The 23,536-nt window shown below is 37.2% G+C and overlaps 1 protein-coding gene across 2 annotated transcripts in view; it reads right to left on the bottom strand.

The window, feature by feature from the left end:
- Positions 1 to 912: 912 nt before the first annotated feature.
- The window catches only part of EEA1 (early endosome antigen 1), a 69,409-nt gene continuing 46,785 nt past the window's right edge, over positions 913 to 23,536 (bottom strand). For both annotated transcript variants that reach the window (XM_027679867.1, XM_027679866.1), the window contains 13 exons: positions 22,267 to 22,422; positions 20,206 to 20,345; positions 19,316 to 19,646; positions 17,759 to 17,860; positions 16,475 to 16,669; positions 15,057 to 15,239; positions 9,252 to 9,437; positions 8,688 to 8,819; positions 6,676 to 6,861; positions 6,130 to 6,368; positions 4,560 to 4,680; positions 4,119 to 4,217; positions 913 to 3,091 (listed from right to left, as the gene is read on the bottom strand). In XM_027679867.1, coding sequence (XP_027535668.1) covers positions 2,969 to 3,091; positions 4,119 to 4,217; positions 4,560 to 4,680; positions 6,130 to 6,368; positions 6,676 to 6,861; positions 8,688 to 8,819; positions 9,252 to 9,437; positions 15,057 to 15,239; positions 16,475 to 16,669; positions 17,759 to 17,860; positions 19,316 to 19,646; positions 20,206 to 20,345; positions 22,267 to 22,422 — 2,193 coding nt within the window. In that variant the 3' untranslated portion in view covers positions 913 to 2,968. The remainder of the gene's footprint in view (positions 3,092 to 4,118; positions 4,218 to 4,559; positions 4,681 to 6,129; positions 6,369 to 6,675; positions 6,862 to 8,687; positions 8,820 to 9,251; positions 9,438 to 15,056; positions 15,240 to 16,474; positions 16,670 to 17,758; positions 17,861 to 19,315; positions 19,647 to 20,205; positions 20,346 to 22,266; positions 22,423 to 23,536) is intronic.

Consider the following 23,536-nt stretch of genomic DNA (forward strand, 5'->3'; position numbering starts at 1 on the left):
CTGTAGGCAGATTTGTAAATACAAAGCTTTTCACTTTCCAGTTTCCCTTATTATGGGACATTTTACTGAGCTTGAGCACAACTTCCAACCTGGCAGTGAAGCCAATCATTACAGGGTCTAGCATACCATACGCTCCTCGACAAATACAAACCAGCACTAAAAATTTTCAGCACAAAAGGAGTATAAGATTCCACAATAGAGTCATAAATTTACTACAGTGAAAAGCTGTAGAAATCCTGACCTATTGCTGCAGACTCAATGCTCAGGCAGAAAAGTTTACACCCCACCACTATTCCTCCAGATATTAACAATACCTCCTTCTAAAAATGCATGTTTGAAAAGCACTTCCATCCCCTTGAAAAGGTGGTCGTATAAACCAGGCAGTTGAAAGCAACTTTCAGAAATTGAGCTGGTTTTGTCCCTGAATGTGAAGAGCTCCAGACCAAGGTGTGATCTGCAGTAAAACAACTGCAGTGTTTCAGCAGCCTGTTGAGTGAGGTGCCTCTCCTCATTACACAGTGGGATTCCAAAAGGCTAAATTAAGAACAACATTACTAGAGCTTCTACCACTGCAGAAGTCTCTCCTGAGCTTTCACACATTCCCATTCCAAAGCAAAATGCCTAAACATGAGTGAGTCTTTTAACCATTTTCTTAGCTCCCCCTGAAAGATTTCCATCTTCCTCTGCAGCTGTGGGAACTTTCTCCCTTCCCTCTCAAAATCCCTGTGGTGTCCTTCACCCTGAGGGCAGCATGAGACCCTGTGTGTTACACAATAGGGCAGAATGCATCTAGGCTGGAGCACAATTGTCACATCTTTCATTTTCCCACATTTCTAAAGTCCTGTGTCAGACAAAAAAGACTCCATAGCAAATTTTTCGGTTGCTCTCAATAAATAAATAAAAAACCCTAAATTTCCCAGAGGCAGAGATTCTGTTTATATTTTCTATTCAAAAAATTCTTATGCCAAACAGTTACACTGATGAGGAGAAACAGGGAGTCCAGAGGCTCTGTTCATATGGAACTGTTGCAGCATTATTTTTTTTTTGAGCAAGCAATTCTCAAGTGCAAACCAAAAAAGCATGTAAGTATTTCGCATAATGCACAGTTGTATCCCAAACCCTTTTACAGTGAGGAAAACCAGTTATATCATTCAGTTGGCTTTTGGGAAATAAGGATTTAATTTTAAGAAAACTCCTTGAAGCTGCAAATGTAGAACTAGACAGTTAAGAAGGGATATGAAACATATAGACCACTACTTCTGGAGTAGAGGGATTAAGAAGTTTCTTCACTTGAGTTAATCAGGACAAGATATTTTTCATAAAGGAGACTCTTCTTCATTCACATATAGAGCTGTCAATAGATAAAAGCAAACAAATCTTCCTGATGATGGCTAAGCTTCCATCAGTGTGACAGAATTTCATTCTCTACCTCGGGCAAGAAGTAGAGGAATTCAGAACACAACCCTTTTCTCTGAACAGCTGGCAAAATTTGGTATTAGGGTATTTAAGACAAAGAGTCCCTAAATACTGGAAGGCATAGTCCCTGCTCGGAAGAAATAACCTTAAGGATTTTGAAATACCAAATACAAAGGGAAGAAAAGTTAGAAACAGGCAGGCAAAAACAAAGAGGTGCAAACAAAATCACAACAAAACAGAAGTTTGGAGCCTACATGAACTGTACAAGAAACCTCTGTTGCAAGTGCAGAAAATACGAATAAGTATCAAAAGACATGTATATTGGCCTCTTAGTTAGAGCTGTTTGGCTTATAATGAAGCCAGTAGCAGGAGATTCATACCACCATTCCAAGCAGACTAAATCACATAACTAACATCACACTTCAGAGCCCCAGTAATGGGGGTCAGATGGAGTAATGGAATAGTAACATTTGTTAAGTGTAGCAGGAGTTCAGCTTCTTCCACCAAAAGCTGAGGGAAGGGACAGAATAAAAGGTCAGGTGACCTGTAGCAGTCTCAAAAAAGACTTTTTCTTAGTGGGATACCTGGCTTGGAAGGTCTGGGTGTCCCTTAGAACTGCAGGGATCTCTCAGTGCTTTCAGGGTATGGGCAGGAGCAGAGGTGTGCTACAGGCTACTACCAGTATTGTTTGTTTGCTTTTTAAAACTGTGGTTTCTGGAATATCAAAATTCGTCAACCAAATAGGTAAAAGTGAAATCAATCAATGGGATGAAATATTGTAATGTACCATGTAATATTGCTACAATGCCAGATAAACTTTGCCTCATCATTTGTTCACACATACTCTCTCTCAGCAAGACAGACACACTCACACACCAACTACATAATACAGCATATGTAAAGATGTTCCAGTACACAAGTGTAGTATTTGGATGAGCACTTGGGTGCTGATACTACAAGTGGGCAAATAAAACTGAGCTGAAGTTGAATCCAGCCATTATGCTCACTCTGGAGTTCAAACTTTAGAGAGAAAAATGCAAGAATCAGAGAGATAGAAAGAAAACAAAATCACAAGAGGTTATAAAGAACATCAGATATGCAATCAAATGCAACAATTAGTTATGCTTTTACAGCAACATCTGATACATAAAATCCTCACAAGTTTTTGCATCTTCCTTTTTCTTTGAAGAAACAAGAATAAACTTCAATATCGCAATAAACGTTGTTTCTCTTGAACAAAAAAATAAAAGATAAAAAAATACATTGTTACTCCTCTGTTTAAACTTTATTTACAAATAACTGGGTATTTCTAATCTAGACATAAAAGCTCTTTCCATGATAAATGGCAATAAGCTATGGATGATCTGAGCCCATATCTCACAAAAAATACAATAGTTTTGCTTGGTATCAATAAACATTTTAAAATATGCTAAATCTTGCCAAGTGTTACAATCGTTGTCCAAACTGAATAGTAGTCTGAGTGCTGAACGAAGTGCATCAACAGAAATAGTAAATTTTAGTGTAACATTTCTTTGTCACTCACAATCGCCAGTTAGCCTTGCAAGTCATTAAAGCAAGTATCACACACTCGGACAGGCTTCTTAGAAGAAGGAGTTAAGGCATTCTTTGCTGAGCACTCGGCACAAAAGATATTTCCACACTGTCTACAGTGATGCTGTGAAAGAGAAGAAACATACATGTTGAACATCAATGACAGGGCACTGATCATGACAAGTCAACTCTCATGTTTCAAAAATTAGTATGAACTTTCAAATAGTAGTTACATAGCACACAGAAGGGCATGTAAGTAAATCCTTTCTAAAGGGTATAGGAGTAAAATATTCAGATGTGCTTCACTGAGTCAAGAGAATATATCAGCTTCAGAAATTAAGTGGTTGAGGTTCATCCTCCTCTTGAATTTGTCCTCTTCAACATAAAATATGTTCTTCTTACACATATAACTAACTACTGGCTTTCACATTGAGAAGTATCCTTGAATCAAAGGATGCAGCAGCCTTTGTTCAAAGACTACCCAAAGAACATCATCAAATTAACACAGGTCAGGGGAGTCATCTAAGACTAAGTCAGGAAGCTCTGCAAAATGAACCTCACAAATACCCGTTGCCTACTTCATTGCCAAGTCTTGTTGAAGGGATGGTAATCTCTGGAAGAAGGGCAGATCCGGCCAGTTGAGGGATGCTAACATCTTAGCTGACCACAACTGTTTTTACAAAGAGGGTCTGACTGCAGACCTAAAACACATTCAGTTGTTTCTTCTGTTCCATGTCAAGTTAGTGTTTATATAGTCACAGAGCACCAGATGATGGTGATATCTCTATTTTCACACATACCTAATTTCAAACAATTTGCACTACTTTTATACCCGTAAATCTAGATCAGACTGGTTATAAATATGTTTTCTGTAAATACCCTTACAACAGTGTAATTTTGCTTGCTTGCTTGCTCAGGGGATTGATATATTTTAACACTGTTTATAAACTGATGCTGTTAAAATGGAAAAAGAATCATGAATAAAGTAAGCTCCACAGCCTTTATTTTTAATACATTAAGGCACTGCAAACAATAAATGTATTCTGAGATGTCTCATCGCAGCACTATTTTCTGAAGTTTGCATCCCATCTAAGAGTTTGAAAACAACAGAAATAGAAAATCCCCACAGACACAAAGTAAAACACACCTACCCTTCTCACTGTCACCGAAAAGCCTTTTCCACAGGCCATACAATTCTGTACCTCATTGTCTTCTGCCCACTTTCTGTTGAGAGCTTGGGTGTGTTTGATCTAAACAGATGTAAAAAAGCAGCATTTTTCTTTTAATGCATGTCTAATTCCCACTAATACCCTCTATTTCCACAGCATGCACTACCCACTGCAGTATAAAAGCACCAATTCTGTCATGATACTCAGAGCTTATATTTGTTCAGAAAGAAAACCTTCCAAGTTTCAGAACTATAAGCAGATTTAAGAACCCACAGACAGCAGGATGGCCCTCATACACTACAAATGTAACATCTTAATTCACTCTAGAAAGGTAACTCACTACCAATCTGACACAAATTTGAAATTCTCATAAGTTCCCAAACAGAGAATCAACAGGTTTAATAGCTACAAATCAAATTATACCTGTAATGACTGGTTTTCTCGGCCAAGTTCCTGCATTGCAGCAGTTGTGTTGTCCAGCTTTTTCTTCATTTCTACGAGTTTGGCTTGAAGCTTTTCAATTTCTCCCTCACTTTTTATACACCTGCAGAAAAACAATTACTCAGTGCAAAGCATTTAAGGCTACGTACACTGCCTCCTTTGGGCAGGTTGTCATGTCTGAGAATTTACTCCCATAAAATTCAGCCCAAAAAATCCTTGCTGTGAAAAGTTCTTGGATGCCTTGACTAGAAAAATGTTCTGTTGTAACAATCAGTTTATCTGACATTGCTCCTAAGTATCTGCAGCTTATTAATACCTGGAGTTATTCCCAAAACCAAAAAGGGACAATGCTGAATGCAGTCCATCAACAGCAAGTCCCGATAAATACTCCCGTGCAACAGGACAATCTCACAAACCACCTGCTGCAGATCAGGTCAAACAACAAAGCAGAAAAGAAATCACCCTCTTTTAGTAAGACCACCTCCCATCAGCTGAAATTCAGTTAACTGTTGAAAGCCAAATTTCAATGGGTGTTTTTCTGCCAAGCTGTAAATGGCTACGGGATGAGTTCAGCACAGTACAGCAAGGGATTGCCAAAGAAAGAGGATCTCACTTGAACTGATCCCATCCTTTCCCAAGGTCTCTGCTCAAAAAACAAATCAGCAAGCTTGACAGTACCAATAAAAGTTTTCCACCCTGACTTCACCAAACACGTCAGGAAATAAGGATGAAAAAAGTTTTCTGTCTCACAGGTGTTCCTTCTACCCTGGTAATCGTTGCATTCAGGTAACTTCCACAACCTTTCATGCCTCCTGCTTCCTGAAGATTTAAATATATTGTAGAGACAATAGCAGAACTGGAGAAAATAAGACTGTTGATTTTTAGGAGGAAGAAAATGCCTTCTTTGTGAACCTTAGCCTATGTAATCCAATTACACGTTCAGTCTCCTAACATTGAGTAGTGGGTACACCTAGAAGTTCCTATGCAAATTCTGTTACTGAAGGTATTAAGGGGTCTCTCCTCCAGGCTTCTGGATGACTAGTGCATCTATTCTAATTGAATCAAGGCATGGGAGCCTCAGGGTAATGGAGATGGATACTTAATTCAGGTAAGAGAAGTTCTCTCTGTCATGCCTCTCAAGGTTCACACAACAGGTCAGATGAGAAGCCACAACATACATACCTGAAAACTAGGAAGAGCCAAATGGATTTAGAAGGCTTTTACGGATAGGCATAAATCTTTGAGCACAAGCACAGAGCTGTGGCTTTGGTGATCAGTAAGATCTCAATAACCTGCCTTATTTTCTACAGAATGATCACCCTTTGACAGGGTGCCCACAAAGAGCATAGTTTGTTGCCAACACCCTTTGCTGTGCTTTGGTAGGAACAGAAGGTTGCACTCTGGAAACTGCACCCACAGCGCAGGCAATAAGAACAAACACGGGTTTAAATAAAGTATGCACAGAGAATCCCGAATCAAGTGAAACAAGTTTTCAGTGTGAGGCTATCCATTTCTCAAACTATGCTGCCACATTGTCATGACCACAGCTTACCTCTCCAGCAATGCTCTTCTCTCATCCTGATTATTCTGCACTGTTGCTTCCAAGACAGCAATGTCCCCACGTAAATCATCTGTCTGTTTCTCCAGCTCGCTCACTCGCCTCTGACTGCTTTGCCACTCTTTCTTCATAGTAGCCAGGTTTTCATTCAGGGCTGTGACCTGCATGGTGAGCTTGGTCTCCTTTTCCTCATGTTTCCGTTTTTCTGCTTCTTTTTCTTTTTTCTCTGTGTGCTATGAAAACAGCAGAAAAATGAAAAACAAGCTTCCAAGCATTCTTTCCCTATTCCCTACATTTAATTGAGGCAAAAAATCTTATTGTAATAGAATCACTGTTTTTATTCAACAAACTCTACTGACAAGGCTGTCATCTCACTGAATTTTCCTACACCATTATAAATGCCTTAAAGATTTTTGATCTTGTCATTTAAAACTTAATGTAATGTGAAACTAAAGTCAACCCATTGCTTCATTTCTGTCCCTGGAAGAATCCAAAGGCATGTTCACAAAACAACAGTCTTATATTCTCTAACATACTAACCAGTTTGGCTTCAATTTCAGCACATTCTTTCTTCAGTTCCTCTTCTCTCTTTTTCAGCTCATCTTTGACAGCTTGTTGGGTTTTTCTCTCCTGTTCCAGACTTGAATTCATACTATCTATTTTGCCCTGCAGTTCTAATTTCTGTTGAATCAATAGCTGGTTTGCATCCTTGAGATTTGTCACCTCCTGTTAGGATACAGAGTTTAACGCTAAAGTAGCAACACAGAAAGTATAAATGGATTTAAATTTAAAACTACTGCAAACCTTTCCTAGGAGAGGACAGCAATAATTTTTAGTTTTATCACCGGAAGAAAGGATGATTTTATATAACAAGGTATCAGTGATTTTCATGATCAAAGATTTTAAACTTATACCAATATTAGGATCAACATTCCTTTTCTTAAAATAATTTTAATGCAAGTTTCTACTAAAGTAGAGAGGAAGATCTGCTGAATTGTTTTCTGCAGTTCTTTGAAGAGACGCATCCATTTTCATTTTCTAGGGACTGTTCTAAAATTTACTTCACGTTGTTCTCTGGTTGCAATAATGAGGTTAAAAACATCATAATGACAATGTAAAACCAAATGCTGATGGAAGAAAGTTTTTTCTGTTAGTCCTAAATATATAAAAAATTACTCTATGTTTCAAGCAAGCAGGATGACATGCTTGGTTTTAAATAATGGTTTTACTTGTTCCTCTGTAACTGAACACAAAAAATCCTGAAATAGAATAGTTAGTTAAATTTATAGAAATTATTTTCCTTAAAATTACATAGCCAAGCATGTAGGTACTAACAGACTAACAAGGGTGGACAGTTTTCCATAAATCAAAATTCACAACACAAATTAAAACCAAACTAAAGCCAGAGAAGAGAACATATCCCCAGAACAAGGGGATGCCCTACAGATACAGATACATATACATCCATTCCTTGGTAGGAGATGGGAAACAGAATATAAGTCTTTAGGAGATAATTACTGTTTCAGTCTGATTGCTTGTAGGGAGATTAAGAAATTACTATTAAGCTGTCATTGGTGTGCACACATTTTATATACAGCTTTATAAAATTTCTTCTTTAGAATAGAGATTTTAGGAATGACAAGAACTAGAATACCTTTCCCCAAGCACAGATCACTTGAGAGAAACAAAGTACAAACTATCTAAAAATAAGAGACCATTTTCTAAACAGTGGAGAACAAAAGAACATCTGAAACTCACAAGTTATCATGTTATTTTATTTTTATTAGTGCATAGGGAATATACCTACGTTTATACTTGTGCAGCAGTTTAAACTCTGTGTACTTAACAGATGCAAATATAACTACTAATACTATATTATGAAAACTACAAACTACAGCCTTTTAGGAGTGTTTGTTTCTACAGAGACTAAAAAATTGTTTCTGTGGCAAGAAACAATTCATGTTACTGGAGACTAAAAATTATTTAATTAAAGCCACCCAACTTCTACCCTTTACAGAGCTCATTTGATTGTTGTGATTTTGGAAGTTTGTCTTTTGTGAGGCTTCTGACATTGTTTCTTCCCCAACTGTGACTTTTTAGGACATTTTAAGAAACCACAGCACATTAGGGGAGTTTCAACTCTACCACACATCCTTGAGAAGTACCAGATGTGCCTAGAATATCTGGAAAACTTCACAGTCGTGACTCTTTTGGACATCTTTTTTTCATTTCAGAATAGTCAAGCAAGGCTACGCAAAGTGGATTTACAGTGAAACTGAAGAAAAGCCAGGACATAAAATCCATCCTGAAGCTAAGACAAGTTATGTGCTCCACCTGGCCCACTGCGCACCGGTGCTCAAGGATTATCACTAACCAAGACGTCATTGCTGAGGAACCTCAATGAAATCTCTGCTTTGGTTCCCTTACCTGTAATACCGATATTTACAGCAACCACCTTTGCAAAGCCATTCCAGATAACATCTACTGAGTAGGCACATATTTCTCATAAGATAACCAAACACATGAAGAAGACTCAGTTTGTCTCAATGTACCTTCTGAAATTCTTGCTTGCAGGCTCTAAGCTCTTCACCCAGCTTGGCAATTTCTTTTTCAAGTCTACTCCTTATTTCCTGGAGCTCTGTTGTTTTACATTTTTCATTAGCCAAATCTTTTTCTTTCAAAGTCTTGAATAGAAATAAAAAATGGTAGAAAAGTTACTTCTTCCAAGTTCACAAAATAAAAAAAACACCAATGAATCAAAAAACATCCAGGGCCCAAAACCTACTTGGTGGTTTTGTTATTATAAGGAAAGGACTGCCACATATCTATCCACAGTTTGTAGAGCAATTAGCAGCATATTTGCAGTTTTAGATTTAGAACTAATAATATTTTCCCACCTGCCTGACCACTTAGAACAAATTAGCAGCCTATTTTGAACCAATTTCACTACAACAGTCTATTAAAAGTCTTTTCACCAGAGGTTCAGTAAAACTGTCATTGCTATGCACTACAACAGTGTTATGCTCTCAAATTAAAGATGTAATAGAAAATAATAAAGGGTGTCTTCATGGGATGGATGTGCCTGTGTGAAGATTTCAAAAGACAGAGGCATTTACCCTGTCATTCTGAAGATCCTGTAACATTTTGGTCTTCTCACCCAGCTGCTGCTCCTTCTTTGATGCATCCTGCTCTAGCGTAGACTTTGCTTTCTTCAGTTCCTGAATCTGCTGATTATTGCTAGCAATTCGATTTCTGCTGGAAACTAATTCTTCTTGAGCGAGAGCAAGTTTTTCTTCTGTGGACTAATTACAAAGAGAGTTCTGCAAATTATCTGTCAGTATAAGAGCTTCAGATACTAAACAGCCACTTAAACATTTTCCAGGTGAAAAAATTACTACTTAGAGTGCAAGATTTAGCTTCAAATGTTGACAAAGCATGATTACAGAAACTTCTAGTTTACAAGGTTACCCTAAGTAAAAAGAAATTATCCCAGCATCATTTCCAGGAGCAATGCCTTACAATACATATTCCAGCTTGCGCCCTTCCACAGAGAAAAGGTGAAAACGTGCAGAAGGGCAGAGAACAAAAGGTGACTGATAAAAAGAGAGTGAACTTGAACTTGCTCACACAAATTTATCTTATTATCTAGGCAAATCAACTATTCTATACTCTAGGCAGCTGTTACTTAACAAGCAGTGAAGCTACAGGGTGAAAATTTCAAAAGTAATTCACTACTATTTTTTACCAATGACTTAATAAAGTGTTAGGACAATTGTAAAATTTTTGAAAATCCTGAAATAAAATACACAAGGTAAAAATGCTAATGTCAGGAAAAAAGGCTTCACAGTTTCAGCTGTATCAGCATTTTAAACATGAAATTTAAACTTCCATTCAAAATCTACAGATTATATGTTCATTTGCCTTCAACTTTCTCCATTACCTAGAAAAAGAACTCAAGATTTATCTCTCTGAAACAGGTCACAAAATCCCAAGAAACAACCCAAAACTTGAACCCAAAGGCAAAGCTCATTCTATTTGTTCACAGCAAAGTCAAGCTTTGGGGTTCTTCTTGAGTTAGTATTATGGTGCTTATTTTTCTAAACTTTCTATCTTAGGTAAAGACTAGCTCCACTTAGTAGAGTTTTTCTTCCCACAGAACCAATGGAAAAAAAATCCCAAAACAACAAACAAACTCATCCTCCACTCCTCCAAAATATTTGTATTTTGTGGAAATTTTTGATGCTAAGATACAGAATGTGAGCTGAAGAGATTTATTATTAATAACAAGTTTATTGTTTTCAGTGCAGCAGTAAGGATTTAAATTCTTTCAAGATAAACACAATTCTTTTTGAAGCTCTTACTTAAATCTTGTTCAAACCTTTTGTTGAAGGTTAGTGATTTTAAGAGGAACTATAAGCAGAACTTTGAATTCATTCAATTATGCATATGCTTTAGCTACTCCCATGTTGATTTAAAAACTAATTGATTTCTGATGCCTCATGACCCTCCCTTGTAATATCTAAAGTATTTTGCCTGTACAATCAGACTTAGTTTGAAACAGCAATGATGGAACACTGCTGATTCAACAGCATTTTCAACAACACCCCTGGCTCTTAAAAAGCTCACAGTGGCTTTTAAAATTAATTTGCAGACAAATTATTTTCTTTCTGAGCTATTACAGTTCACTACTTAACATTTTGCAAGGTGTTGACTCATAATTTTTTGTAAGCAAAATACGAGGTACTTTTGCAGTTTCAAGGTTTCAGCAGGATGGGTCTTTCAGAAAGCAAAATTACCCCTTTCCTCCACTGTGGGCAGTGGAATAACATATTTTCCTAACATTGAGAAAGTATAGGAAGTCTAGCATCATCATATAATGTCTTCACAGGAAAACCCAACAGTTTCTGCAGTTTTAGAAAGAAACATAATAAAGCCACAGCTTTTATTCAAATTTGTTTCCAGCAGAAGAAATGCGGTTACATTCAATTTGCTAGCACCAGATGATGAAATTGGATGGAGCGGATAGCGACACTCAAATTAAAAGCCTCACATAGGGGGTATTTCTCTCTCAACCCACCCCTGCAAAGTGTCTACAGTGGACAGGTTATCTCATTATGTCTATACCTAGGCAAGGTATAGACATAATACCTATACCTATAGACGAGGAACAGGTACAGAACAAAAGAGATCAATCAGTGCTTGTTTTTGTAAATAAATAAAAATGCTAGATTGACTGGTATAGAGTTTAAATAAAGAAAAATATAAGGAAATATCACAGTCTGATTCACTATAACTTGGGCTGTAACAGTGCAAATCATAGTGGCAACATCAGAACTGGTTCTAGTGGGGTGGAAGGACCCAGAGTCCGCCTATATGAAGTGCACAAATGAGAGTTTGAGTCTGCGTGCTCCCTGATCCTAGTTCACAAGGACAGACATTAAGTTATTCACAGATGCTAACCTGATCTCTCTTCACTTCCTAAGAAGAAGAGTTTGACTGTATGCAAACATGACTTAGGCTCCTTACTAACACACCTGAGGTTTGGCAGCATGAATCTTTTTTCCAGAATGTTCACTAAATATATACTGACAGCAATGCCAGTACTGGAGACAAAGACACATTCTTTTGAGAACATGGAAGAAACCGGGTCTGACTACAAAAAGAACAAATGGCAAGACTCAAGGATACTTGGCAAAGCTCAGCAGATCAGATTCACAGAAAGTATCCTTGTACTGACTCAAAATCAAGGCAAAAATAACAGTTACCACATTTTAATTAACTCTTCTATATAAAAAATGCCTTTTTCATAAAAGAAGTATTTTGTGTGTCTATATACACATATATATTTGTATAAATATGTGTATCTATATAAAAAACTTATTTAGTGATGTTCTTTTTTAATTATACGTGTCCTTTTTTATTGAAAACTATATCTTTTACTACCACTCAAATCCTATCCAATTTCTGTTTCCAGTCACAAAGACAAAAAATGTTTGTGTAGTTACTGTTAGAGACAGTACATTTTTAAACCAAAGGAAATCTGCAGCAAATAGTACCCACAAAATATACATACGTAATATGTATACCTACATTCCACTACTGATTTTGTTACAACACTTCTCCTGTTCCCTCTGAAGGACTTAGAGCTTCAAAGTTTGCATCTGGCTAGAGCTACGTAGCTCAGACATTCTGTTACTGAACCAGAAGCTCGGGCTCAGCCGTGCTGATGGCACTCCAGAGAGCAGCTACCCGCTCTGCAGCTCTTTCTCATGCAAAGGTGTTACCTCCAACTGCAAAACTTCCCCGAAGCGTTTGCTCCCTTTTCAATCTCACCTCCGTCTCCCAGCCGGAGATGAGCCATCGATCCCAGCAGTGATATTTCCAACAGATGCCAGCAGATGGTGCTCTGTGTACAGCTCAATTCCTGCCATGCCCTCCTAGGAACCAGGAACCAGACCACCCTACCCCTGTCACACACACGCTTTACATCTTTTCATAATCCATACTCATGCCTGGAACCTTGGCCTCGCCAACAGCATGGTGCTGTGCCACGTGAGAATATTTAAGTTTTCCCTTTTAGTATTTTTAACTAAAGAAAACGTAGCATTGCTGGGATCTCACAATATGGCCTGGCCATGTCTGTTCTGGACAATGCTGGGCTTCAGACTGTACTGACTCAATACAGCTGTGCAGGGAGTCTGTAGCTCTGCTAAAAATCCTGCACTGAAAGACTCCCAAGTTAACTCTACATAGAGACAAGTTTTAAAAACTTCTACTACTGCCTACTAAGAAGATTAAAACCAATCTCAGCCCAGCCCACCCATCAGCTTTGATTCCAAACTTCAATCAAAATACACAGCTCTGGCTCAAATGAGCTACTTTTAGAAAGTAACCTGATGAAGGCAAAACATCATGCAGACAACTCGTTTTGAATAGTACTGTGAAATTCTACCATAAAGTTCTTCTGATTTAAGTAGCATTTTGATATTCAGCAATGAAGACTAACACCTTTACACTGAGGCTGTCTGAATGTGCTTTTTCCTTTGTAGTCCTCTAAGAAAAGTTATCACTGCTTCTTTAGCTTAATATTGCAGTGAGGCAGCACAGCCATGACTAAAGATCAATTCCCCACCTTTTCCTTCTTCTACATTTTCCAGAAAAAAAAGTGGTGGCAATCAAACATCACTAATCCTCATTAACATATGGCTTTTAAAACACTTTTTAAATCAAGCAAACAGCCTCCAAGTTGATACAGCACTTGAGTACTTAGGACCCAAATCTCTAGGCTGCACAAAGACTTACATAATAAATCAAGTTACCTGACTGCTCATCTTAAACATCATTTCCCCATTGCCATCACCTTATTTTACCTTTTTGCAAAGATGTTCTCTCTCTTTCTTGCTACCATCCCCATGAGGTTTAAAAGCATGTGGGATGCTTACTGTCCTATTTTATACTTGACAGAATTAGAGGTTATCAAGCTGCTATAATAATATTTATTCAGAGCTATTTTTGCATCACTATTTTGCAATATTTCATTGAAAACTACACCAAAAAAAAAACAACACCAAAAACCCCCTAGTTACTGAGCACATCCAATGCTTCTACGGGTCACTGCATTACCAAATGTTGATTTAAATGCATTGTAGGAAATAAACTCACAGACATACTTACGGTATAGTAACAAAGCAAAAGGAATAGTATGTTTAAACCACCATTTCTTGTTAATCATGCTGAAGTTCTTCACAATTTAACACTGCAATTGAACCATGCTGCTCTGAAAATAAAGCTTCTATAACCTGCAGGGAAATGTGGCAGGTAATCTAATACTACAGTAAGATTATTAGACTTACTACAGTAAGTCTAATAAAACTGCAATGGCCTATATGTAAAGGAGCCGTTTCTCTTTTTCTTGAAATAACCCAAGCCTGGAGTTCGGCTAGAGCTCCACAGCTCACACGGGTGAAACAGCCACAAGACCTTAAAGGGTTTCAGTGGTGGGGCTGAAAGGCTCACCTTTGGGGGAAAGGGAACGATAAAATCAAAGCGGGCAACAATGAAATCTAAGCAGTCACTACAAGCCCCTTTATATATAACAAAGCAAACAGAAGCTAATATCTAAAGCAGATCAGATGATCTGTCATCCCAAAGCATCTATTTCTCTCCATAAACTTCAGAAGAGCCTTCATGGACAAAGTTGCAGTGGGATTCATCTGGAGTGAAAAGTGCCAAAGCTACGAATCTTGCCAGCAGACAGCCAGTCTCTGCAGCACAGTATGTCCTGGGACTAACTGGAGCATTGGCTTAATACTGACATGAAGGAGAGGGCCAGAAAAAAAAGCCAAAAAACACCTTTGCTGACTGGCTCAACTCTCAGCAATACCTCTTTGAAGGCACTGCACACTAATACAAAACGAGGTAACTTCAGTTTAGGAATAGCAAAAACTCCAAGGACTAAGTTCAGACACTTGTATTCCAGGAAGGTCTCTAAAGCTACTGTTTGTATCAGTTTGACATCTCTCAACATCTATAATCAGCCAGGAATATTCTAATTAAATCATCTAGAAGATAGCAGTTGCTCACATGCCAGCAGACCTTGCTCTAATTAGATACACTGTTTAAATTAGTTGAAAGCAACAATATATAACAAGAAAAAGCAACATAAAAAAATAATTCTTAAAGGTATATAAAACTAAATCACCTTGCACAAATGCAAGGATATTTCAGGTATACTAGCAAATATGCTTGGCTTTCAATTAGTTTCAGGATATCCTCTGTCCCAGGGGAAGGGAATGAACAGCACTAAAATCTATATATAGCAGAAGAGATTTTTTTTCACCTATTCAGTTCCTGCATTGTTTCTTCAAAATGGATATAAACATCTACTAAGTCACATATGACATTAAAATGACTGCAAGTACCTTAAGGTCTTGCCTGGTAGCCAGCAGCTCAGACTCTTTCCCATAAAGATCCAGCTGCAGCTTCTCCATGTTTTCTTTATGTTTATCGTGGGCCTTCTGTAAGTCTGCTAGCTTGCCTTTCTCTGCTTTAAGTTCCTGTGCTGACAAAATAGACTGCTGTTGTAGTTTATTCTCCAGTTCTGCCTGAAACATAAGCATAGGAAGTTTTAGTTAAAGTTACAGACAGTAAAGTCAGCTTAAACATTTCGATAAACTGCATTTCTACTGCAAGATAAGAATCTTTTTCCTCTTATGAAATAGCAGTTCGGTAATCTGATATTTGTGATTTTACAGTAATATTTCCTAACTAATTTAACAACAAAATTTAATTTGTTGTAAAAGACTAAGTGAAACACATTGAGATCTAACATTAAAAATTAATAATGTTCCAAGTGTGCTGGTTTTGGCTGAGGTAGAGTTAGTTTTCTTCACAGCAGCTAGTATGATGCTGTGTTTTGGATTTGTGCTGGTGTTGATAACACAGGGATGTTTTAGCTACTCCTAAGCAGTGCTCACAGAGAGCCAAAGCCTTTTCTGCTTCTCACACCACCCCTCCAGCAAGGAGTCTGGAGGTGCACAAGGATTTGGGAGGGGGCAGGACAGCTGATCCCACTGACCAAAGGGATATTCCATACCATATGGCATCACAGTCAGCATATGAAGCTGGTGAAAGAAGAAGGAAGGGGAGGGACATTTGGAGTGATGACATTTGTCTTCCTGAGTCACCGAGCAGCTCTGTGGTGCTTAGTTGACGGCTGGGGTCAAACCACAGCACCAAGACCTAATGTTTCCACAGGCTACCTAAAGCACAAATATGACCATGTAGCATAGGGTAGCCAAAGCTGGAGCCACATTTAACAGTGTATAGCATACAGCACAACGTTCCCTAATGTTGTAAGACATTTGAACTCTTTCCATTGTAGTTCATGAGTTTCATACTGTCACCAAGATAAATTCTTTTTGTATAATAGGAGAAGACTTGGTTTAAACTGCCACAGACATTTTAAAACACTGCAGAGTTTGTCTAAAATACTCTCACAAAATTCTACTGCTTTACAAGAAAATGGCAGTTCTCACTTGCCATATGTGTTCCCAGAGCAAGAAAACCACATTCAATCTAGCTAATTTTATCACTTTATTGAAATTCAATTCTTATGGAATTCATATTTCAGCATTGTTTCTTTTTATTACTGCTGTTGATGTTGCTGTTTCTATCTGCAACAGCATCTGAAGACCTCATTTCCACATCCTTACCTTATCATTTCCAACAAGAATACAGCAAACACAGTTTATCAGAAAGATATTGACATAAAAACTGCAGTATTTATCAGAGAAATTTACAATCACTTTCTCATAGGAGTAAGAGAGGATAGTCTTACCTTTTCTAAAAGGGCAGTTTTTAATTCAGCTTGCAGTGTCTCACTATGTTTTTTCTTCTGCTCAAAAGATTCCTTTAACTCTCTCAGTTTTCCCTGGAGATGTTGCTCACTTTTTTCTTTGTCCTTCAGAAGACCTTGGATTTCCAGTAGTTGTGCTCGTGCTGAATCAAGGTCTATTGACAACTGCTTAGAAATCTATATTCAAAAAATATTAAATAACTGTATGTAATTTCTATTTAAATGACTATTTGTACATGCTGTACACTGAACCAGATCATCCCACAGTGCCACTGCTCCTTAAGAGGTACACAGTTGAACACTGGCAAGAAGATTTTAAGAACTACCATAACGCATTAAAATAATCTGTTATTCCCTATTTATTACTCATAGATCAACAGCAGTCTTTTTTAACCATTCTAAATTAAGATGAGGCAACTTTTCTCACACCAGCAGTGCTTTGGGTTCTCCTGCTGCCAACTGTGCACCACATACCAATGTCATCCTCCTGCACTTTACACAGAGTACCATGGTGCTTTTGTTGAACCAGAGAGGAGCCAGGGGAATAGGAGCAGTAGTCACAGAGCAATTACCATCAAACCAGCACACACCTAAACCCTCTTTCAGACAGTAAGAGCCCATCACAGTCCACCAAACTATGTCCACTGATCATATCTTTTCTTATTCCTTCAGGGAACAGATGACAGCTTGGGTAAAGATATCCATGAAAGCAGACTTGTCCTTCAGGCTGCCAGTTGGACTACATGATTTTGCAGTCTGAATGCTCATCTTCAAAAAAGAAGTACATTTGGTTCCTATGTAGTCATGAGCAAGTGACTTACACAAGTTTGAAAAAGCAATTCAATTCTTGAAGGATATCTAAAAATGTCCTGTCAACCACACAGAGAACATACTGAATAAGCCTGAGAATAAAACAAATCTAAGGATATGAGATAAAAACTTTTATTTTATGGAAGTAAAAACAAAAAATGGTGACACGGTAATATCAAGTAACTGTTTCACTAATGAAAAAACATGAAGAGCTAAAATCCCCCGCTAAGGTACGTGGGGCCCAGAAAACTAAGACTAAAACCTGTATTTTAAAGCTTTATATTACCATCTACTAAATTTTTACTATCACCTTATTTCAACACCCCAGGTAGGTTACAATCTGAGAACTGAAGCTTCTTTAGTTCTCATCATTCCCACCATGTGAAACTGAAAATGCATCTTTTAAACATTTATTACACTGGTTTGTAGATTTTGGAAACTAAGTGGACAGCTTACCCCCTCCTTTTTTTCCAGTGAGTTTTTCAATTCATTCCTCTCTTTAGCTACAGACTCTGTTTGTATCTGGAGCTGGTGTTTTAATTCTTGGCAAGATTTTTCCTAAAAAGTATAAGACAAGGAAATATTCCTGTTAGCTTCTAAGACCAAGTACCAGGTATTTTTGCAGGATCTACAAAGCCTTGAAAAATAATGCTTTCATTTTCAGTGGAAAATCCTTCTCAGCTGCAGACATACTTTCAATTCAAAACTTCTCAAAACCTTAAGTGGCAAATCTAAGCTGAACACAGCTGATCCCCTATACTAACAAAAACAGACATGTGCAAAGAGTTTTTCTGATTAGAGACAGTCTCCCTGTTTGAAGCTGTGGTTGGCAGCCCCTCTCCTTCTTATGGAAAGCAGTAGGCTCATCACTTTCCTCAGGATCCAAAATTCCTTCATGTTCTAAAACTCACAAGAAAGTACATTTGCAGGACTTGCATGCAAATACAACTACATGTTAAGCCTGAATACTACACATAAAAAACAGTGGCAAGCCTTTAAGAGACTACAGAATTAGAAACAGAATCTGGACTCCTAACTTTAAGTCTCAACTGGGGAGAAAATCCTTTGAGTTTTTAGGAGAAACAAATATTTAAACAGCAGTAACTAAGAAAAGCAAACTTATCTTTAAAAGGTAAATGAGTAACAGAAAAAATTTTATTTTTAACTAGGAGCAGATTTTTTTTTTTAGACAAGAATAAAAGCAGCTCTGAATGGGTTCTCGGGAATGGTGACATTTAAGATGAGAAGGGTATGGGAAGGACACCCCTACCATGTCTGAGGCAAGGGTGTTGGAACAACTAATCTATAAAACATGTATTTATGTAGTGCCCATTCATATTTCCAACAAGGCAAAAGAGGTATATTTTAAAGCTAGTGAGAGTTCACTTTCTTTACCATAATAGGTTGCCCTAGTGGTCAAGCACTTGTTGTACCACCACTTGTGAGATCTTTCTGAAACTCAAATAGTTCTAGTACTCTGAAAATACCTTAATCTAGGCATTCAGATGATGTTACTCTTCTCTGCCTGCAGTAAGCAGCTTTCCAGCATATCCAGACAAGTGCACAGGAAGTTCTATATACAAAGACTTCAAAAAGGAGACCCAGATGGCCTCAGAAAAATAACATCATCTTCAATCCAATGGTATTTTAGCAAAGGTTCTATACCTTTGTGTTGTTATAATACAGCTGATATATTTTTTTTAAAGGAGGACATTTCCCATCAAATTGTTTCACCACTTGCCTCCATTTAGTTTCTTCACTATGTTAAAGGCATGTAATAGGAAGAAAGGATCTTGTCATGTGCTATGACTGATGTTTACTACTGTAAACATCCAGACAAAAATGTAAGGTAGGAAATGCATATGAACTACTAAAAATCACATTTTTTTTTCTTACAGTAGTTAATTTCCATGCATTGTCATCATATCTACACTATTTTCAGATAGAAAGCAAAATCATTTTATCAGACTGTAAATGCACCAAACTTGATGCCTAATTAAAGAATCTACTAACCATTTCTGCCATAGCTACTTTTCCTTTTTTAATTTCTTTTTCTAAATCCTCCTTTCTTTTTTTGAAGGATTCAGAACTTTTGGAGAGCTTATCTTTGGTATCTGTAAGATCCTTTAACAGAGTATCCTTCTCTAATTTCACTTGTTGCAGCTCTGATGTAGCCGCTTGCAGTTTACAGTCTAACTCCTTAAGCTGTTTACTTGTATCTTGATTTGATTTCTCAAGGTTTTGTTTCAGATTGGCCTTCTCTTCCTCCTGCTTTGAAATTTGCTGGTTTGCTTGGTCAAGGGCCTCAGATTGCTTCTGCAAATCCAATTTAGCATTAGACATCCTGCAAATAGAAAGAGAAAAAACATATTTTTAAAATTTCTTCTTCACTTTTTTTTTGTATCATTAAATATCTCTATTACTTAATATATTAACTGTACAACTACTTCAAAGCATACCTTTTTCATCCATGGGCATTATGTCTCTCCAGTGAAGACATGACAGAAACTCTAAAAACTAGCTTTCAGATGGATCTTTCTTCCTCAACTATAACGAACAGAAACTACCCCTTTGTTGCTTATGCAGAAATTGTAAATTTGTACTTGAAATATGTTACAGAGCTATGGATATTTAAAGATGGACCTCACTAAATGAAATGATTCAGATATTTAGCTGACAACAAGCACAGTGAATAAACTGAAGAACTGTAGTGAATCACAGAGGTAACAGGGCAGATGGAGTGAAAGAAAACAGGTGGGGTAAAACTCAGTTCTTGTAGCAGAGCAGCACTTATCTATGACTTTATGAAATCACAAGAAAGAAGCAGAAAATTTCCACTCTAGTCCAAACCACTCTAGTTTTATGTCCGACTTTGAAAAGGACTAGAACAAGGAAATGCATACGCTTCTCTTGCTGATTCAAGTTGTTTACTCAGTTCTGCTGTTCGGAGGTCTAATTCTGTAGATTGCTGTCGCTGTTGCTGTAACTCCTGAAGAGCTTGTTCTTTACTTGCTTTAGCATCAAGTATGTCAGCTTCAAGTTTCTGAGAAAAAAAAATTAAAAGTTAGAGTCATCAGAACACAATCAACAAAATAAGAATAGCAATTAAATGCGGAAGTCATCTATTCTATGAGCAGCATTTACTGTAGAAAGTCTTCATTGTAGAAAGCAGTCACAATTCTCACATATCATCTATGTGTTTCATCACTTTGCTATTTATCTTTCATTATTTAGTTCCTGCAAATCTCTTGCTCCTCCAGAACTGTTTTGGTAAAACATTCTGAAATCATGTTTAAATTAAAGGTCAAACAAGCATTTTACTGCAAAGTAATAGATAAAAAGCTGTAATCTTTAAGGAGGCTATCCAAAACACCTATACAAAAAAAGGTCATACCCAGTGCTCAGTTTTGGGGTCATGTTCTCAGCCACTACTGAGTAGTTTCAGCAGTTTCAAATGACTGTTGATTTACATATCATAACTCTGCTGTTCTTCATAGAAAAAGCAAAGACACGAACTACAGCTGTGAAGAAACCCTATGCTCACCTAGAAGAGGTTTTTCTTGTGGTTTTTTTTTCCCAAAAGTTCTTGTTCACTCATGTGGAGTATAAAGAACAGAGGAGCCTTCAGCAAACGGGCACTGCTTAGACTCTTCAACAGACTGGCTGTTTTACAGGGACTTCTGCTTGAACACAGTGGCCATAAAACAAAATGGTCAAGTTTCTCCAAGAAAATTCCTGAGGGTTTTTTGCTTTGTATTTTTTTTCTAATTTTTTAAATGCCACACATTCAACTGGAATAATCTCAGAGAATGGTGATGATGCCAAGAATTTACATAGAATGCATTCCTGTTGACAGCATCAACAACCCTGCTCAGTTTCACACTTCAGCTACCAGAAACCTAATAAAATCATATGCAAGCAAGCTCTGTATTCCTCCCAAGCATTTGTGTCTCTTGGCTACTTGTGAAACTTTAGCAAAAGAATGAAAAATAAAAACACAAATGAAAGCAGGCAGAAAAAACCCCCAGTGTTCAAAAGGGGAAATAGATGCACAAAATAATTTTGCTGATAACGAAATGCATGATAACTTTATTTTTTAATAGCATTGGATTTGAAATTTCCTATGGGGAAAACAATCTTCATTCTCTTCTACAGAGCTCATAAGCTAGGAAAAACACCCAACTCAGTCTTGAGCATAAAGACTACTAATCTCCCTCAGAACAGACAGACAACACTGAAAAACCAGTTCTGCATTGCTCCCAAGATCCCTGTATCATATGCTTTTATGTGTTGTGAATTTTGACTACCAAGAATTTTTAACAAATATTGAACAAAGGTCAAAGCCCAAATTTTAAAGCTCTTAAGCATTAGGACTAATCCATATCCTTAACTGAAAATACTAGTATATCAAAACGCCAAACGGTTCTGCAAAAGAAAAACTGATTTCAGAGCGAGAGTGCAAAACTCCAGATCAAGTTAGAGATAAAATAGTGATAAATAAATCTTGCTAAAGAGCCTCTGTAGAAGACTAATGAAAGGCTTTAGAAATAAATTAAACCAGATAGGTAGTGTTAAGTTGGGCTAACCAGTGTGACACATATTCCCTGCTACCACTTGTGAAGTGTGTTAGTTTGAACTTGAAGACTCTAATTCTGGGACATATTCATGTTCCCTCACATAAAAATTTCCAGGTAGCACAGAGGTTGATAGAAGCACACATAGAAGGAAATGACAGTATAGTGGCAATGTCCTAGTCCTATCTTCTTAGTGTGATATGCTAGCATGGAAGAAGAGGAGAACAGGATTAAATGGTGAATCAGGAAACATTAGTGAGAAAGAAAACCTAAAATTTTGATATAATATTGATATAATCCTTCCCCATAATTTGAGCACAGTTTTTATCATATGCTACCGAACAGCAGAGATCAGTTTCTCTAAGCTCAGATACTGTGTTCAATACAAACCTTAAGCTGTCCCTCTAGCTCTTCAGTTTTCTGTTCTAAATAAAGGCATTTTTCTTTGTACTCTTTAAGACTGGCTTCCAGCTGAGTACAGTATTCCTGCTTGTCATTCAGCTTAGCTGTAACCTGATCCAACTGAACGCTGACCTTATTTAACTCCTAAGTAAAATAAAAATACAAGGGTTATAAGTTTTGAAATAACTTCAGAAAATTACTAACATCATATATGCTTTAAATGATCTAGTGTGTTCAAATTAAAAAGGAAAATAATCTTTTTTACTCTGAGGGGCAGGAAATTGAGAGAGGAAACAAATACATGCACAATTTCCCTTCGTTACACTGAAAAAAATTCTTTAAAGCTTCAATATTCCTCTCAAAGTTTACAGGCGGTGGGCTAAATGTTAATAAAGGTGTTTCAAATTGTAAATGGAAGAGGAACTGTAGGTAATAAAGGCACTAGATCCTAAAGTTAGTACAACAGTAACTAGAAAATAACATTACAAAACCTTAGATAAAATTTTTGCTGTCTTTTTTTTTTTTATGAAATCAAGCACCACAGAAGAGGAAAGCCAATAACATGGAAACGGTCAGTTCTCCACATACCAGAGATGATTTCAAAACATTTTGTTCAACACAAAACAAATAATTTCTGCAAGAGACATGGATACATTCACCTAGTAACCACTACGATGACAGCTACATGCTCTCCAACCAAGCTGATGTATTTAGTTATTAATTAATTATTTAATGGCTGCAAAAGGTTGTCTTCTGTTTACAGTAATTAATTACATTGCCATGCTAAAAAATTATGCTATATTAGCATCTGCTGGATGTTTCTATGAAGATCACAGCAACACTGATTCTAACAGTGCAAATATTTGATTCAACAGCTGGTGGAATACTTCACTACCACACATTAAAACACGTAATTTTAACAACAGCCTTTTGAGGTTTTGTGTCAGTTGGCACACAGATAATTATTTCTGAATACCTGCATGTGATTGGGAATTTATCTGAGTCAGCAGTAAGAGTTAAGAGTTTTCAATTGTACTCAGTGCATTCTACAATCTTCATATCATACATGTGAGAACTGAGTAACACCTCAGTAATACCTAAGGACAGCTTAAGTTCTGAACCATAAGCCTATATCAAGAAGTGGACTCCCAAGTAAATTCTTTGCACTGCAAAATATATCTGGTCTGGATTACAGCAAAAAGAACTGAATGTATAGCATGTGGTTAAAATATCCTAAATGATCTTTTCCAAATGCATA

The sequence above is a fragment of the Neopelma chrysocephalum genome, unplaced genomic scaffold (genome assembly GCF_003984885.1).
Source record: "Neopelma chrysocephalum unplaced genomic scaffold, ASM398488v2 Primary Assembly neopelma1_59, whole genome shotgun sequence".
NCBI classification, from domain to species: domain Eukaryota; kingdom Metazoa; phylum Chordata; class Aves; order Passeriformes; family Pipridae; genus Neopelma; species Neopelma chrysocephalum.